General features: G+C 32.3%; 1 protein-coding gene across 5 annotated transcripts in view; it reads right to left on the reverse strand.

Moving 5' to 3' along the window:
* The window catches only part of LOC114331108 (dnaJ homolog subfamily B member 6-B), a 92,434-nt gene that overhangs the window by 57,496 nt on the left and 17,440 nt on the right, over positions 1–17,498 (reverse strand). For 3 of the 5 annotated variants that reach the window (XM_050650918.1, XM_050650916.1, XM_028280578.2), the window contains one exon: positions 2,713–2,821. In XM_050650918.1, the coding sequence (XP_050506875.1) occupies positions 2,713–2,777 (65 nt within the window). In that variant the 5' untranslated portion in view covers positions 2,778–2,821. Of the gene's footprint in view, positions 1–2,712; positions 2,822–3,178; positions 3,323–17,498 lie in introns of those variants that run through there. The other 2 variants (XM_028280579.2, XM_028280582.2) reach the window with 2 other exon arrangements.

Here is a 17,498-nt window from a genome sequence, read left to right on the forward strand (position 1 = left end):
TAATGGACAAAAATAACAAAATAATATTTGAAAATTCAGACAAAATAAACAGATGGAAAGAATGCATAAAAGAGCTATTTGAAGGCGAAGAAAAAATGGAGACCATAGAACAAAGAGGAAAAAGTGGGCCTGCAATTACCAAAGAGGAAATTGAAAAATTAATAAAATAAAACAAAATGATAAAATCATGGAACCGTATGAAATACGTACAGAAATAGTAACAGATAACTTTATTGGGATACTAGTAGAATTATTCAATGAAATCTTCGATACTGGGGAAATTCTAAAAGAAGGGCAAATATCTGTGTTCATCCCAATACCAAAAAAGTCAAAGCAATTAAATGTGAAGAATATAAAACGATCAGCTTGATGAACCTTGATTTAGAAAAAGCTTTATTTACTAAAGGGGCATATTTACTGTACAAACACTCATAAAACGGTGTCAGATGTCAACTGTGATGAAAGCCTTCTACAAAACACAACACAGAAGGCTTGCAAACATGTTACGGGACATAGAAATAGACCATCAGTCTGTTTCTATGTCCAGTTTCTAGTCTGGTGTAACGTGTTGGATTTGTAAAGGTGTATTCTAGCCACAAGTAAATTTCTCATCATTTTTTGTTTGATAAGTTTATTTGTTCATCTGTAGTTAATTCGCAACTTATCTGTTCCCCCATTTCTTTGGCAATTTTATCTGCAATTTCATTGTTTGTTATTCCTACGTGTGCTTTAACCCAGAAGAATTTTATAAATTTATTTTGATCTTATAATTTTTTAATAATTGTTTGGATGTTAAAGATAATATCATTGAATACTAGTTCTGTTAAAGCTAATATATTAAATAGTTCTGAACCAAAAAAAAAACAAAAATTATTATAGTCAGTAAGAACAAGATTAAAATCGAAACAATCTACGTTAAAGAAAAAGCTTTCGAGAAAGTACCCACATACAGGGTAGCGAGAGAAAGTATGGAAACACGGTAATTTCTCGGAAACAGCTTAAACGATTGTTATACATTTTGGTGGGTAAGGGTATTCTAATACGGCCGATTTTATAGTGATAATTACACTGTTGTCAAATCTTCCGTTTTTCTGGGAATCTAATGCACTTTCTTATTTTAAATGGAACACACTATATTTTTGCGTTTTGAAGTCCTTAAGAAATACTGATGGTTTTTCATGTTATGTTCCCTATACCTAAATGCCATAATTTCGGAGTTATTGCTACATTTATTTAAAAAAAATTTAACAAATTATACAAATTAATTTTTTTGGACCGGGTAGATATTATTTTAGGTTCTTTGGGTCATTGGAAACAAAAAAGATCTTTTGTAATTTTCCTCAAAAGTTAATCGTTTCCGAGTTATAAACAATTTAAAACTGAAAAAAATCGGACAATGACGATTTTCTGGGTTCAAAAACATAAGTAAAAAATATTATTTTTGAAACCATGAAGTGCCTAAATTCAAGTTCAAACCTTACTTTATCAGATGCCGATAAGTGATTTGGCCTTATTTCATTCTAAAACATTATTTTCTAGTTGTTAATGCAGCCCGATAGCCCGGTCCTCTCATATGAGCTTTATTAACAATTAATGTTGTTCTGAAGCTATTTCCTTGTGGCATTTTTATATTAATTATTTATATGGGAAATAAGCCACAATTAAAATGAAAAAAATAATTTTATTAACGTTTCGACGCCCAAATCGGGTGCCGTTGTAATATTTTGTATTTTGACAACGGCACCCGATTTGGGCGTCGAAACGTTAATAAAATTATTTTTTTCATTTTAATTGTGGCTTATTTCCCATATAAATAATTAATCATTAACAATTAAAAAAAACAATGTTTTAGAATAAAATATGCCAAAAATTCTGGGGATCTGATAGAAAAAGGTTTGAGCTTGAATTTAGGTACTTCGTAATTTTAAAAATGAATTTTTTACTTGTGATTTTGAACCTTGAAAATGTCATTTTTCGATTTTTTTCAATTTTAAATTGTTTATAACTCAGAAACGATTAACTTCTGAGGAAAATTACAAAAGACCTTTTTTGTTCCGAATGATCAATAAAACCTAAAATACCCTACCTGGGCCGATAAAATTGACTTTTATAAATTGTTAATTTTTTTTTAATAAATGTAGCAATAACTCCGAAATTATGGCATTTAGGCATAGGGAACATAACATGAAAAATAATCAGTATTTCTTAAGGACTTCAAAACGCAAAAAATATACAGGGTGTTCCATTTAAAATAAGAAAGTTCATTAGCCTTCCATAAAAACGGAAGATTTGACAACAATGTAATTACCACTATAATATCGGCCGCATTACGACACCTATCCCACCAAAATTTATAAAAATCATTCGACCGGTTTCCGAGAAATCACCGTGTTTCCATACTTTCTCGCTACCCTGTAGAATTACCTGCGATGTGCTGGGATGATAGAATAAACAGAACCATGTCCTACAAGAAGAAGAAGAAGAAAAAGTACTAAAGAACCAGAGATGCTGATGAAACAATAACTACCTAAAATGGAATTGGGCAGGAAATATATAATTAATGGAAGATGGACTAAGAGAATTATCAAGGGGAGAAGACGTCTTTACAAATACAGGGCACCCTCAAACATGATGAGATTTTATATGACAGCAGTGGTCAAAAATGTAAAAGCTAAAAATGATAATGATGATGAATTATACATTAATACTTACGCTTTTTTGATTTCCGAGTTAGTAGCGGTTTTTGGCACCTCAAGGACTCTGTAGTAGTCCACCATGTTGGTGCCACAAGTGTCTTTATGCCCCAGTTTTTAAAATACGCCTGAAAACAAAACACAATGTCAAAAACAAAACAAAAACGAAAATTTTAACGTAATACATAAATGCTTGATGTTGTTTTTTAAACGTTTAATAAATGTACTGTTTTAAAAAACTGATTGCGTACTTATAAGTTAATCAAAAGAATCAAATAAAAACCAATGATGTCGAAAGCTATAAAAAGAATCTCTGTATGTTTGCAATTTTTTTTAAATAAATCATACTATAAACAAAGCACTCACAAAAGATACGCAGTAATTTTAACATTTCAACTCAACAAATCTGAACAATATAAAAATTAATACACAAAACTTTTATGGAATATGCAAAATAAGTTTGTCGGTAAAAAACAAGAACTCACAAACGACACAAAAAAGACGCCTATTAACGAAAATCATTGCCTTGTTTTAGTATTTATTGATTTCGAAACAACTTTTAACAAAGTAAACTTGGTACACATCTACATACGACTGTTTTATGTTTATTACCATGGTTTCGTATCTGACGCAAATTCCAAATGCAGGGCTATCAATAAAGATAAAAACTACCTAATCATCCATATCAATAAGATAAACAATAATGAAACATGGTTATTCAGAATAATGTGATAAAAACATTCATTTGCAATGTGGCGAAAGATTTCGATTCATTGCACTTTATACCACGTTGTTCAATGCGTTTTGTCATTCGATAAGAGATAGAATTTGAAGCTCGCCGTTTTATTTTTCTAAAGATGGTACAGTCTTGAAACTTTGGCAGTTGGTAGTGGCCATACTGCTGAAGCTACATCTGTCAAATTGGCTGTCAGATTGTCGATTATTAAACGACAAGACCAACGATCGTTCAGCATGTGAACAACTCAATTGAGGGTCAGACGGTACCCGGGGCCCAATTCATGTGATATCTAATACATCCATGTTTATTTTAATAATTATTGGGACCGTGCAAGTTCGGCAAAGCGACCCCTATTTCTACGCTCTGTACTTTTATTCGCACTTTTAATTATATTGGCCAATTATATTAGTCCTGGTTACTGGATAATTGTCAAGGCCATAGTCCAAAAAAATAATAAGAAGAAAAACTAAGATGCAGGTTATGTGATGCAAACGTAAACAATTGTATGTAGTAAATAAAATTAGTTATTAAAATGCAGTACTGCAAGCAAAATACAATTAATTAAATTTACCTTTATATAATAATTGCATATCATATCAATATTGTGGAGCAATATATAATTTTTCGGCTTCAATGACAGAAGGTATGAAATATACGTCAATTTGAAAATTTCAATTGACAATATGAATTATTTAAGATAGTTGCAATATTTCTCCGCGACTCGCGCACGGTCGTTTCTCGTTTCCCTTCCAAGTACTTGCACACCGCGAATAGTCAATGTTTCCATGACTGATTAAGTTTAAAAGGTTTTTACCAAATATTTTCATTTTGCTGGTTAGCATGTCAGCATTTTGTCAGGACTGATGATGATCTGTAATCAGATCGAAAACTAGTTCTGCTTTTGTGATTACGCCCTTTTTACTGAATTTTAATAAATATACCTTTTATAAAGGATTTTACTTATTATTTTTTGTAATATATGGTATACAGCCAGCTACAAGAAAACCTTTTTCCCTGCGGATTTGCATCTATTCTCTTTTCTGTTCCAGAGTCCTTCTTCATCCTCAGTCCTTCCAGAGTCCTCATCTTGGGTAATATCAATGTTAATCCCCTTTACCAACATGTCCTGTCGTATCGTCTCTCCCCAGGTCTTCTTTGGTCTTCCTCTCCTACTCCTTCCAGGAATCTGCACTTCAGCTATTCTTCGTATTGTGTGATTAACGTCTCGACGTTGAACATGACCAAACCATCTTAACCTATGCTCTCTCATTTTGGCATCAATTGGTGCCACACCTAGACTTCCCCTAATATACTCATTTATAATTTTATCCTTCTTTGTCACTCCACTCATCCATCCAAGCATTCTCATTTCCGCCACATGCATTCGTTGTTCCTCTTTCTTTTTCACTGCCCAACATTCAGTTCCGTACATCATAGCCGGTCTTATGGCTGTTTTATAGAATTTTCCCTTCAGCTTAATTGGAATTTTTCTGTCAAACAACACACCACTGGCTTCTTTCCACTTCATCCATCCAGCCCTAATTCTACTGCATGCATCTCCATCTATTTCTCCATTACTCTGTAATACCGATCCTAGGTACTTAAAACTATTGTTTTTCACAATCATTTCACCATCCAAAGATACCATTTTATTTGTAGTAACTCTATCTTTAAAGGAACATTCCAAATACTCTGTTTTTGTCCTACTAAGTTTTAAACCTTTTTCCTCCAGAGCTTGTCTCCACTGTTTCAGTTTTTGTTCTAAGTCTCTTTCACTATTTCCTACTAACACTACATCATCAGCATAATACATTAGGCACCATGGAATACCACCCTGAAGTTTCGCTGTTATCTGGTCCAAAACTAATGAGAATAAATAATGACTAAGCACCGAGCCTTGGTGCAATCCTACTTTCACCTGAAATTTATCAGTCTCTCCTACACCTGTCCTAACACTAGTCGTTACTCCCTCATACATATATCTCACAATCTTTACATATTCGCCAGTGACTCCTTTCTTATTGAGTGCCCACCACAGAATCTCTCGAGGAACTCTATCATATGCTTTCTCAAGCTCAATGAATACCATATGACCGTTGGTCTCTTTATTCCTGTATTTTTCCATCAGTTGCTTTACAATGAAAATTGCATCTGTTGTTGATCTGCCCTGCATAAAGCCAAATTGATTATCGGTTATTTCGGTTTCTTCACGTATCCATGTATCAATTACTCTCTCCCATATTTTCATGATGTGGCTAAGTAGTTTTATAGCCATGTAGTTTGTAAATTGTTGTATGTCTCCCTAGTTTTTGTAGACAGGAACTAATATACTGCTTCTCCATTCCTCTGGCATTTGTCCAACTTCCATAAATTTATTAACCTTCGGAGTACGGAGATTATTTGACTTACTTAGATTACGAAGATGGGTCAAGCGTGACCCATTCTCATTTTATTTATAAGGATGTTTTAAATAGTCAGTATTATTAAACAGTATCTTTAATTTAACAAAAAACAAAGAAAATCCTAAATTATTGCCTTTAAATTTTTTAAGATGGTTACCCATGGGCATATACTAGTTCGCTCCCGCGGCCAGATTTTAATACCTTACAGAAAACGGGCATAGGTAAATTTGCTCCGGCCATATATTTGAATACAGTGGAACCTCGATAAGTCGGATTAATCGAGACTGCGGCCGATGCGAGTTATCGAAAATCCGAGTTAGCCGGAGAATATGGTAAAAATTAATAAAACACGGTATACTTACAGATAAACTCCATTATAATTGCAAAAACATGAAATACATAAAATATGCACAATACATCTAAATTACGTACAGTTGTATACAGTATTGTTTATTTCTTGGTAAAAAACTTAGTCAAAGTGAAAAAATGTTTGTTTTGTCTGATGAAAATCGGTTCGGGTTAGCCGGACTTCCGGGTTATCGGAGGCCGACTTATCGGGGTTCCACTGTACGTATACCCGTAAACAGACACGGCTGCGATTTACGTGTACCTACAAACATATTGAAAATATTCTTCGAAATCCGAAAACCGGGTCAGGACTGACCCGGCATCATAGATGTTACGTAGAGGAAAAACTGTAGTTTGCATGTTCACGAATTATAAACGAAAAAATAGATTGAAACAAATAAGGAGAACTTACGATTAATCGGATTTGTAAAAAAATTATTTCATAAAATATTAAGAAATAACTGAATTTCGGGTCACGCTTGACCCAGTCTTCGTACTCCGAAGGTTAAATAGACCTGCTAGCCAACTTATTCCTGTCTCTCCCAATGCTCTCCATACTTCCCCAGGAATATCATCTGGTCCGACTGCTTTTCCTTTCTTTATTTTTTGAAGCGCTTGAGCCACTTCCTCGTTTGTTGTTCTGGTAAGCATTGCTGTTACTGTCTCCGTTAACTCCACAGGCTGTCTGTCAAATTCTTCATTTAATAAACTGTCAAAATACTTTCTCCATCTCTTTTTGGCATCCTTTTCGTGAAATAGTATTTTGTTATTTTCATCTCGGATACATCTAATCTGATTAAAATCTCTTGCTTTCTTTGCTCTCTGTTTGGCTATTTTATATGTATTTGCTTCGCCTTCCCTGGTATCAAGTTGATCGTATAGGTTTGAATACGCTTCTGCTTTAGCTTTTGCTACTGCTACTTTCGCTTCCTTTTTGGAGACCATATAGTTTTGAAGATCTATGTCCGATCTGGTTTCTTGCCACTTTTTATACAATTGTCCCTTGCCACTTTTATTTTTCTTTGTACTTCATTTGACCACCACCAAGTCTCTTTATCCTCAAACTTCTTTCCTGTCGTTTTCCCAAGTATTTCAATAGCCGTCTCTCTAATAATATTGGCCATTTTTCTCCAAATTTTCGCAAAGGTTCGCTATGACGAACTACCCCATTTATTATATTTTGTAGTTCTTGTGCGTTGCTTGCTTTATTAGGACGGTATCATCGGCGTACTTGATGTTGTCCATAGTAGGTGGTTCCGTTAATCTTGATTCCATCTTGGACCTCGTCTAATGCTTCTCTGAATATAGACTCCAAATACAGATTAAATAATAGCGGTGATAAGACGCTAAATATTAGCGGTGATAAGACGCAACCCTGTTGCACTCCTTGTCAGATTTGTATATCTTCGGATGTTGTGTGCTCTATTTCAATAGGGATGTTCACAAAAAATTAAAAAGTCATTTCAAACATGTAAAACGATTAGGAAACACCCTTTATTAGAAATCTAGCATTATTTTAAATTTCAAGAACGCTTCTCTATTGGCCTGACGTCACTAGTTGCATACCCAAGCGCGCGCCATTCTCATAGTGTTACTGTTTACCTGTTTGACGTTTCAGGTCATTTTATTTTGTTCTCTTCTTGTTTTATCAGGGTTAAAGTGGAGTTTTATAGTGAATTTGTTTAGTTTAAAGTGGATAGACTGTTTGGACTGTTTGTAAGGACATATTTTGGGTTTTACAAAAATAAACAAATAAAATGGAAGAGGGTTTTCAGAAAGCCGATTCGTATAAACTACCGACTGTAGTGTAGATGAAACAATGGTGTATGATTTATTGGAATCTTGTAAAAAAATAAATCTACCACAGCTTTACTGAGTGTATATTCCATATAATTTTCCATGTCTTCTTTAAGCTAAAAAAATAAATGCTTAATACTCCACAAAAAAAAATAGAGAAAGTTGTATGCATGCATTGTACGCATGCATATTGTATACATACATCGGCTGGTTATTACTTTACCTTGGTTAGGTGTATTAAAAATATTTTTATTCTTCTTCATGTACCTTGTCCGTTGTGGACGTTGGCTATCATCATGGCAATTTTAATTTCATTTGAGGCGTTTCTGAATAACTCGATCGATTTTTGTCCAAATCATTGGCGTAAGTTTTTAAGTCATGCGTGTCTTTTCTTCCGGGTCCGCGTTTGCTCTCTATTTTACCTTGCGTTATCAGTTGGAGTATACGATATTTATCATGCCTCATGATATGACCGAAATATTTAAGATTTCGTTTCTTAATTGTAAAAGAGATTTCTTTTTGTTTTCCCATTCGACGCAATACCTGTACGTTGGTGTGGGTCGCCCAGGATATTTTGAGGATACGTGGGTACACCCACATCTCAAATGCCTCTAGCTTTTTCATTAATGTTTCCATTATTGTCCAGGCCTCTGCGCCATATAGCAAGACCGGAAATAATAACATTTTAGCAGCCGCATTTTTATTGGGAGATATTATGTCGCAATGGGTGAAAATATTTCTCATGCATGTTGTTAAATGTTGCTATGTCCTTTTCAACTCTAGATCTTATTTCGGTTGTTTGGTATTTCGAGTTGACAACTGTTCCAAGGTAAAAAATATTTTTGAACTTGGGTATTATACATTTTCATTTCAACCAATCTTTTCACTAAATTATTAATGATTTTAATATAATATAAAGTCATACCTACATCCACATGTAGTTATTTCAAGGTTTACTTTTACTGTATGTACTATTAGAATCCCGTTTTCAGGAATATCCCAGTTTAAGGAATACAAATTTGATGTCCCGAAACTATTTCATTTACTCTTTAAGGGGGTAGGTGCAAAATCTTGGTCCAATGCTATTTAAATTAATTAATTTTTTTCGAATCCTGAGAAAACTAATAAGTATTTTTGAAAAATGTAAATGCAGAAAGAACAATTACATTATTACCAAGGGCCGAAAGTCTCTGGAAAACTTCTATAATGTTTATTTTATTAAGTTAGTTCTTTAAGTTAGTTATTTTAAGTTCTAGCTGCAACAAACCATTTCTTTTTCTGTTTTAAATTGGCTGGAACGGTAATAAAAATCTTGTCAGAACTGTTTTTTGATGTATTTACACACCCAGGAACAAAACACCACTTATTTGGCTTTATTTTTAATAATTAAATACGTAAAAAACTGCGCACATTCAAATACACCGAGTAAATAAGTATACAAAAATACATATAAAGTCATACTATATAAAGTCATACCTACATCCACATGTAGTTATTTCAAGGTTTACTTTTACTGTATGTACTATTAGAATCCCGTTTTTAGGAATATCCCAGTTTAAGGAATACAAATTTGAGGTCCCGAAACTATTTCATTTACTCTTTAAGGGGGTAGGTGCAAAATCTTGGTCTAATGCTATTTAAATTAATTCATTTTTTTCGAATCCTGAGAAAACTAATACGTATTTTTGAAAAATGTAAATGCAGAAAGAACAATTACATTATTACCAAGGGCCGAAAGTCTCTGGAAAACTTCTATAATGTTTATTTTATTAAGTTAGTTCTTTAAGTTAGGGTCATTTCATATGAAATCAACCAATAAAATGGTGACTTTGGAATTTCATCTTCCCGATTTTGATAATTTTTGGTACACTTATTCTACTTATAAAGTAGATGAAAAATCTGAATTTTCAAATTTTTTGGTCCAGTAGTTTTTTTGTAATTAATTTTTGAAAATTATAAAATTACCAAATTTTGCTCTTACATAGGTATAGAAAAATAGGAATATCTGTAAAACTACTTATTGGATATGCATGAGCGATACCTTGTTAAAAAGGTCTTTTAAAGGCCTTTCAAACGATGTGTCACATGACACATTTTCAAAATAAAAAAATTGAAAAAAATTTTGAAAAAATTTTTTTTTTATTTTTTTCAAAAGCACCATTTTTATTTTTTTTCAAAAAAATATATATTTTTTGCCAATATTTTAGTGAGATACTGACCAAATTTTAAGATGGAGAAATCATGGGTTTAGGTACAAAAAATAAATAAAGTTTTCAATACACATGATTTTACCTTAAAAAATTAACTTTTTATTAAAGCTAATTTGGTTTCTCTTGGTTTTTGTAAAACTTATTTTGTTTCTATGAACCACTTTTTAAACTAGATACAAAAACTTGCATGTTCACGTTTTAGCTAGGCCACACCTCAATTTCCCTGATTGGTCAGTCTTAGAAATAAATTAGAATGCATGTTTTTGCAGGAAAAATCCTGCATAAAAGAAGCACAGGGGTAAACTCACTTTTAATTTATTTGAGCTCAACAAATAGACGTTGGCGTATCTATTGTGGTGTAAGAGTACGTGTTTAAAACTGTAAAAAAATTGCAAGTGTTGTTTTTTGAAAAATAGTGATTTAGGGGTTACGGCAAAACAATGTCTGAAAACCAGGCAAAAGAATGGTACAAGTATTCAACTAAGTGTTGTGATCCATTTAAAACTGGAAAACATTCAGGAAAACTTAGAAATGTTACTGAAGCCATGTGCAATCGCGTCAACATAAAAAAAGGAATGAAGATTTGTGATGGGTGTAGGCTAAAGTACATGAAGACTTTGAAAAATGCTGAATCTCCTGAAGCCGGGTAAGTTTTAATTTATTGTTTTTTTTTTACAAAAGTAAACATCTACATTGGATTTTTTTATTATATAGACATGAACTTTATTTATTTATATTAAAAAAATATTTTTTATTTATTTTATAATTTTTTTGTAACTTTAACACTTATTCAGTTCTTTTTTTTTTCAGACCTTCAACAGAAAATCCATCCCCCAATTTTAAAGCCGAACCTAAGGTTGGACCAGACCTGTCTTTAGAGCTACTTGAGCTAGCAATCACTTGAGCTTTTAGGAGAATCACCAATTAAAAAGAAAAGATTGCCAATGCAGAAAGCGGAAAAGGTTAAAACTGTTATTGAGAAAGAATTAAGAGAGGAAAGACGAGCTGAAACTGAAGAGCCACCTGTTGAAGCTGTAAAAGAACATGAATGCGAGATGGTACAGCAATTAAAGAAGAAATTTAGGGAACTTACAAAAAGGAGCGAGAAAATGCATTTGCTATCCTGCCTGCCTATTAGTTGGAGTAGATCAAAAATAGTGAAAGAATTCGGAGTCAGTCAGTATATGGCAAGGGCTGTTAAGCAGATGGTAAAAGAAAAAGGGATTCTGTCCACCCCAAATCCAAAGCCAGGAAAAACGGTTTCCCCTGAAATAGTCAAGTTAGTTACAGAATTTTATTTAAGAGATGACATAAGTCGTATGATGCCAGGAAAAAAAGACTGTGTTGTGGTCAAGCAAGAAAACCAGAAAGAACACGTTCAAAAACGCTTACTTTTAGCCAACTTAAAAGAAATTTATGCCCTATTTAAACAAGAGAATTCTGAAGTTAAAGTTGGATTTACAAAATTTTATGAGTTAAAACCAAAAAATTGCATATTAGCAGGACAAAGTGGAACACACTCAGTATGTGTTTGCACTATTCATCAAAACATTAAATTAATGATTAATGGTTTAAAACTGAATAAAATAATTGTTAATGAAAATAACAAACCTAGCTATCCGGATTACTATGCTTGCTTAACCAAAATAATGTGTAATCCCCCAAATATTGATTGTTATTTGGACCGATGCTCAACATGTCCTGGCATAGAAAATTTGAAAAATCATCTTATGGAAAAGTTCAATGAATCCTTCATTGATAATGTTTCCTACAAAAAGTGGATTTCTGTTGACCGGTGCAATATGGAAACGGTGATTAAATCTACAGAAGATATTGTGGAAGACTTTGGTGAAAACCTTTTAAAATTAAAAACATACTCATTTATTTCAAACATTCAAAAGGAATTTTATAACGAGACCAAAAATAATTTAAAAAATGGAGAAGCGCTCATTACGTCAGATTTTGCAGAGAATTACTCATTTGTTTTACAAGATGAGGTACAATCGTACCATTGGAATAATTCGCAAGCCACCCTGCACCCATTTGTGATTTACTATAGAAATGAGCAAGGAGAAATAAAGCATATGAATTATGTTTTCATATCTGATTGTTTAATACATAATACAATAGCTTTTCATTTATTTCTAACTGTGTTGATACCGGAATTGAAAAATGAAATTATGAATCTATCAAAAATATTCAACTTTTCTGACGGATGTGCCGCTCAATATAAGAACAAAAAAATTTTTTTAAATCTGTCCTACCACGAAAAAGATTTTGGTCTTACAGCTGAGTGGCATTTTTTTGCCACATCACATGGTAAAAGTGCCTGTGATGGTCTAGGAGGCACAGTCAAAAGATTGGCCACTAAGGCCAGTTTGCAAAGGCCTTACGAGAATCAGATACTAACACCAGAGCAATTATTTCAATTTTCCACCGAAAATATTCACGGAATCACTTTTAAGTACTGTTCAACTGAAGAATATAATGAACATACTCAAAAATTAGAACCAAGATTTGCTAAAGCCCAAACAATACAAGGGACACAAAAAGTGCATGCGGTTATTCCTTTTTCAGAAACACAAATCATAACCAAAAATTATTCATTAAGTTCTGATCAACAAAAACAACTAATTCAGAAAGATTTGTCAGAATTAAATCAAATGGAACTTAAACTAATTGAATCTGGATTTGTAACGGTAGAGTATAACAATGCTTGGTGGGTGGCTTGTATTATAGGCAGAAATGATGAGACAAATGAAATTAAAGTTAGTTTCTTGCATCCAAACGGGCCAGCCCCCTCCTTTTATTACCCCAAACCTAAATCAGATATTCTAATTATTGAAAGAAAAATGATTTTAAGAAAAGTTCAACCCATTACCGCTACAGGTCGGACTTACACACTGACAAAGGAGGAAATGTCAGATTCCACCCACATTTTGGAAAGAAAAATAACTTTAAAAAATATTTAATTTATTTGAAATTTAGAGAAGCGTTTGTGTTACTTATAAAAAATTATTGTTTTCTATATTATAGCATGTATCTTTGACTTTTATGTGTTTTACTTAAAAAAGCTACCATTTTTTAATGTTTGAATATTGTTTTATTTTTTTTTCATATGGAACCCACCATTTCTCCATCTTGAAAATTGGTGTGTGTCTTAGTAAAACATTGAAAAAAAAAATATATTTTTTTCAAAAAAATAAAAAATGGTGTTTTTGAAAAAAAATAAAAAATACTTTTTTCAATTTTTTTGAAAAAAAATGTAATTTTAAAATGTGCCATGTTATACATTATTTAAAAGGTTTTTAAAAGACCTTTTAAACAAGGTATCGCTCATGAATTTCTGATAAGTAGTTTTAGAGATATTCCTATTTTTCTATACTTATGTAAAGGCAAAACTTGTCAATTTTATCATTTTCAAAAATTAATAAAAAAACTACTGGACCAAAAATTTTGAAAATTTAGATTTTTCATCTACTTTATGGATAAAATAAGTGTACCAAAAATTATCAAAATCGGAGAGGGTGTCTGCCAAACCCCTGGTTGATTTGATATGAAATGACCCGTTAGTTATTTTAAGTTCTAGCTGCAACAAACCATTTCTTTTTCTGTTTTAAATTGGCTAGAACGGTAATAAAAATCTTGTCAGAACTGTTTTTTGATGTATTTACACACCCAGGAACAAAACACCACTTATTTGGCTTTATTTTTAATAATTAAATACGTAAAAAACTGCGCACATTCAAATACACTGAGTAAATAAGTATACAAAACTACACCTCGTCCAATTTACTTACCGTTGCACGTCATCCGCGCCATAGCCTGTGACACGATACCAACACGAAATATCTAGGCGGTAGGTGTGTTCCCCTTTAGAATCATTTTGATTCTAAAAAAGAACACACCCACCGCCTAAATATTTCGTGTTGGTATCGTGTCACAGGCTATGGCGCGGATGACGTGCAACGGTAAGTAAATTGGACGAGGTATAGTCGTCGATCAAAGACGTTACGACTGCTGACGTCACAGACCGTAGCCTCGCTGCAGGGTACCGTTTTTCTAGCCTCCAAGAAAATCAACATTATGAACTCATTTATCTTAAAAAATATACATTTTTAAACAGTTTTATGATTGTTACGTTTTTATATACCTTGTAATCTATTGAATTTAACTATATTTAAAAATTAGTGAACATCCCTATTGTTGCTATTTGTTGCCAATATACTTCTGAGATAATTCGCAGGTTTTGCTCTTCAACTCCAGTTGTTTTTAGAATTACGATCGTCTTCTGATGGTTAACGCAGTCAAATGCTTTTAGATAATCAATAAAACATGCGTACACATCTACATTCATGTCTCTGAATCGTTGTGTTAACACATTTAAGGCAAAAAGAGCTTCTGGTGTTCCCAATACATTTCGAAATCTCAACTGAGTATCACTCATCTGGAACTCACACTTCTTATAAATTCGTGTATGGATAATTCTCAGAAAAGTTTTCAGGACATGAGACATCAAGTTTAATATTAGATAATAATCTCACTGCGAAGAATTGAGATCTGATAGATATTTAAAATATTTAAAACTGGTTTGAGGTTATTACACCAAAAGATTTGGCTCGTACAGTGAACTCCATACCTCGCAGAATCGGAATTGAGTGTATGCTAAAAAACAAAGGTTATCCAGCCAAACACTATTGCATACAATGACGCAATAAAATTAAAAATAATTTTGCAAATAACAAAGTGAAAATGAGGAATACTAATAACATAATTAAAATTTTTGTTAAAGTTTACACAATTTTGGCCATTGGTGTATATTATCTGTAATTGTTACTTACTGTGTAGTGCGTATGTTGACTTTTTTCTATATTGTCATTACTAATAGTTTAATATACAATAATAATCACTTTTATTATCTGTACAAGGCAACAACAACAAAAAATTTGTGCTTAATATGGCGATCTGATGTAATGAACTCATTCAAGTGTGTACCAAATGCCTTGAATTATTTAATACTGTATTGTAATCTAATATTATTCCCATGCAAGTTACTAACAGGAATATAAAATAGAGGGATCATAGTTTTTCATTGTGTTATAATGGAAAACAATAACATAAAATTTATGAAGAATGCTCCATTACTAAAACATAATGTGTATAAGTTGTAATAGACGAAGTGTGAAACATTATGTTAATGTTGGTATTATATTATTAATAAACGTGATTATATGCTGGATATTCTCATAAAATCCAACAACAAAGCTATTCTACAGTTTAAACAATTCGCGCAAATTTAAGATAAAAAATTGAAAATATACAGGGTGCTTCATCTTATTCGCCTCGGTCTCTGTACGGAAAACCACTTGATATTTTAAAAAAATTTCTTCACAGCAATATACAGGGCCTTTAATACTACAACCTAAAAATAATGTGAATTATACAGGGTGTTCCAAAAAAGAGTGGTATATCAAAGTTATATTTTTTCTTATGGAATGTCCTATATCTGATGACATTATTAAATTGACCTTAAAAAATAAGCTATACTTTCATAAGGGTTCCCTATAGCTAAATACAGGGTGTTTTGATTTATTTCGATTTTTATAAAAATGTAAGGTTTTAGAGAAAAATAAATATCTACGAATCTAAGAAGCAGTAACAAATTCTTTCTTGGATCTTAATAATAGACTATTTAGCATACTTAAACAGATGCTTATTGCAACAAAATTTCTTACAGGGTGGTCAAAATATGAGATTGTTCTATTAACAAATTCAAGCTGTAATAACTTATTTATTTTAAATGGAACACCCTGTATCTTACTAGTCTATCGCGTAGAAAATTTAATTAGCTTTCAATTTGTATTAGGGTTTCCTATACCTATCTTTTTACAGGGTGGTCAAAATATTAGATTGTTCTATTAACAAATTCAAGCTGTAATAACGTACTTATTTTAAATGGAACACCCTGTATCTTACTAGTCTATCGCGCAGAAAATTTACTTAGCTTTCAATTCTTATTAGGGTTTCCTATACCTATCTTTTTACAGGGTGGTCAAAATATTAGATTGTTCTTATTAACAAATTTAAGCTGTAATAACTTACTTATTTTAAATGGAACACATCCGATTATGGATTTGCAGATTGAGAACATTTTGATTACTCAGAAATATCCTCATCTTCAAAAAAAAACTACTCTCGATGGCTCTATTCTTAATCGAATTTCTCATCTCGGATTTAGGTCTTTAGTAGATCGTCCTTTAACATTCTACTTTTTCTTGTATTCAATAACTTGCTTCTTCATTCGTACCTATTGATTGATACCTCTATGGGAGATTGCCATTCATATCACATAGTGATCCTTTGGACTTAATTGATCGTGGAGGTGATTATTCCTGAAGCCGAACTGATTTTTTGAAGATTTTTTCTTATAATATCAAGTCTCTTAACAATCGCTCCCAAACAGTTTTGATATTATTGGTAATACTAGGATACGGTAGCATTGTCCAATACGAGGAGACTGTATTTAGTGATTTTTTATCTTTGGGGGCATTATGATTTTAGCCTTCAGGCTTCATTTTTTTTAATTATTTCTGTTATGAGATTATATTTTGGCGTTTTTTGGATTGATGTTTTTCTGGATTTCTTTAGCTACTTAGTTGGGAGTTAGCTGGCCTGATGTTTAATTATAGCTTCATAACTTTACGGATTTTGGTCTAATTGGAAAATCTTCTCTAGGTGCGTAGCGAACATGTTTTTCTTCTGCGTCTTGTCTTACTTTATATAAACAGAGTTGTTTGTTTATTTTGGGGCGGTTGCCTCTATGGAAGATTGTTACTCTATCTCTTGCTCGTTCGACCGATACTTTTTCTACCACTTGATGATTTGCCCCTTGCTATTTTAACAACTTTTGCTTCCTTCATTATATTCATCTGATTATGTCATTCTTTTTTCTATTTAGTGTCTACTCGTTTATACCCAGTACGTTACATTTTGTTCTAATCACGTCACTCCTAGCATCATCTTGGCGTGCTGTACTCGATCAAAATTCCATTATAAAGAATAGAATATCGAGTATGTCATTTAAAATAAGAACACTCTGTGCGATTAAATGATAATAATGTGAATTTTATTAATGAAACTATCTTGACTAAGATATTTAAGTATATTGGCGGTGTTGATGATGTGTTGTACATAACCACGACATAGGTATTTAATTCTAATTTTTAAAGCTTACAAATTAGGAAATCTTTAAATATTTAAAAAATGAAGGGAGATAGGTATAGCAAACCCTAATAAGAATTGAAAGCTA

Source organism: Diabrotica virgifera, chromosome 5 (genome assembly GCF_917563875.1).
Source record: "Diabrotica virgifera virgifera chromosome 5, PGI_DIABVI_V3a".
Taxonomy (NCBI): domain Eukaryota; kingdom Metazoa; phylum Arthropoda; class Insecta; order Coleoptera; family Chrysomelidae; genus Diabrotica; species Diabrotica virgifera.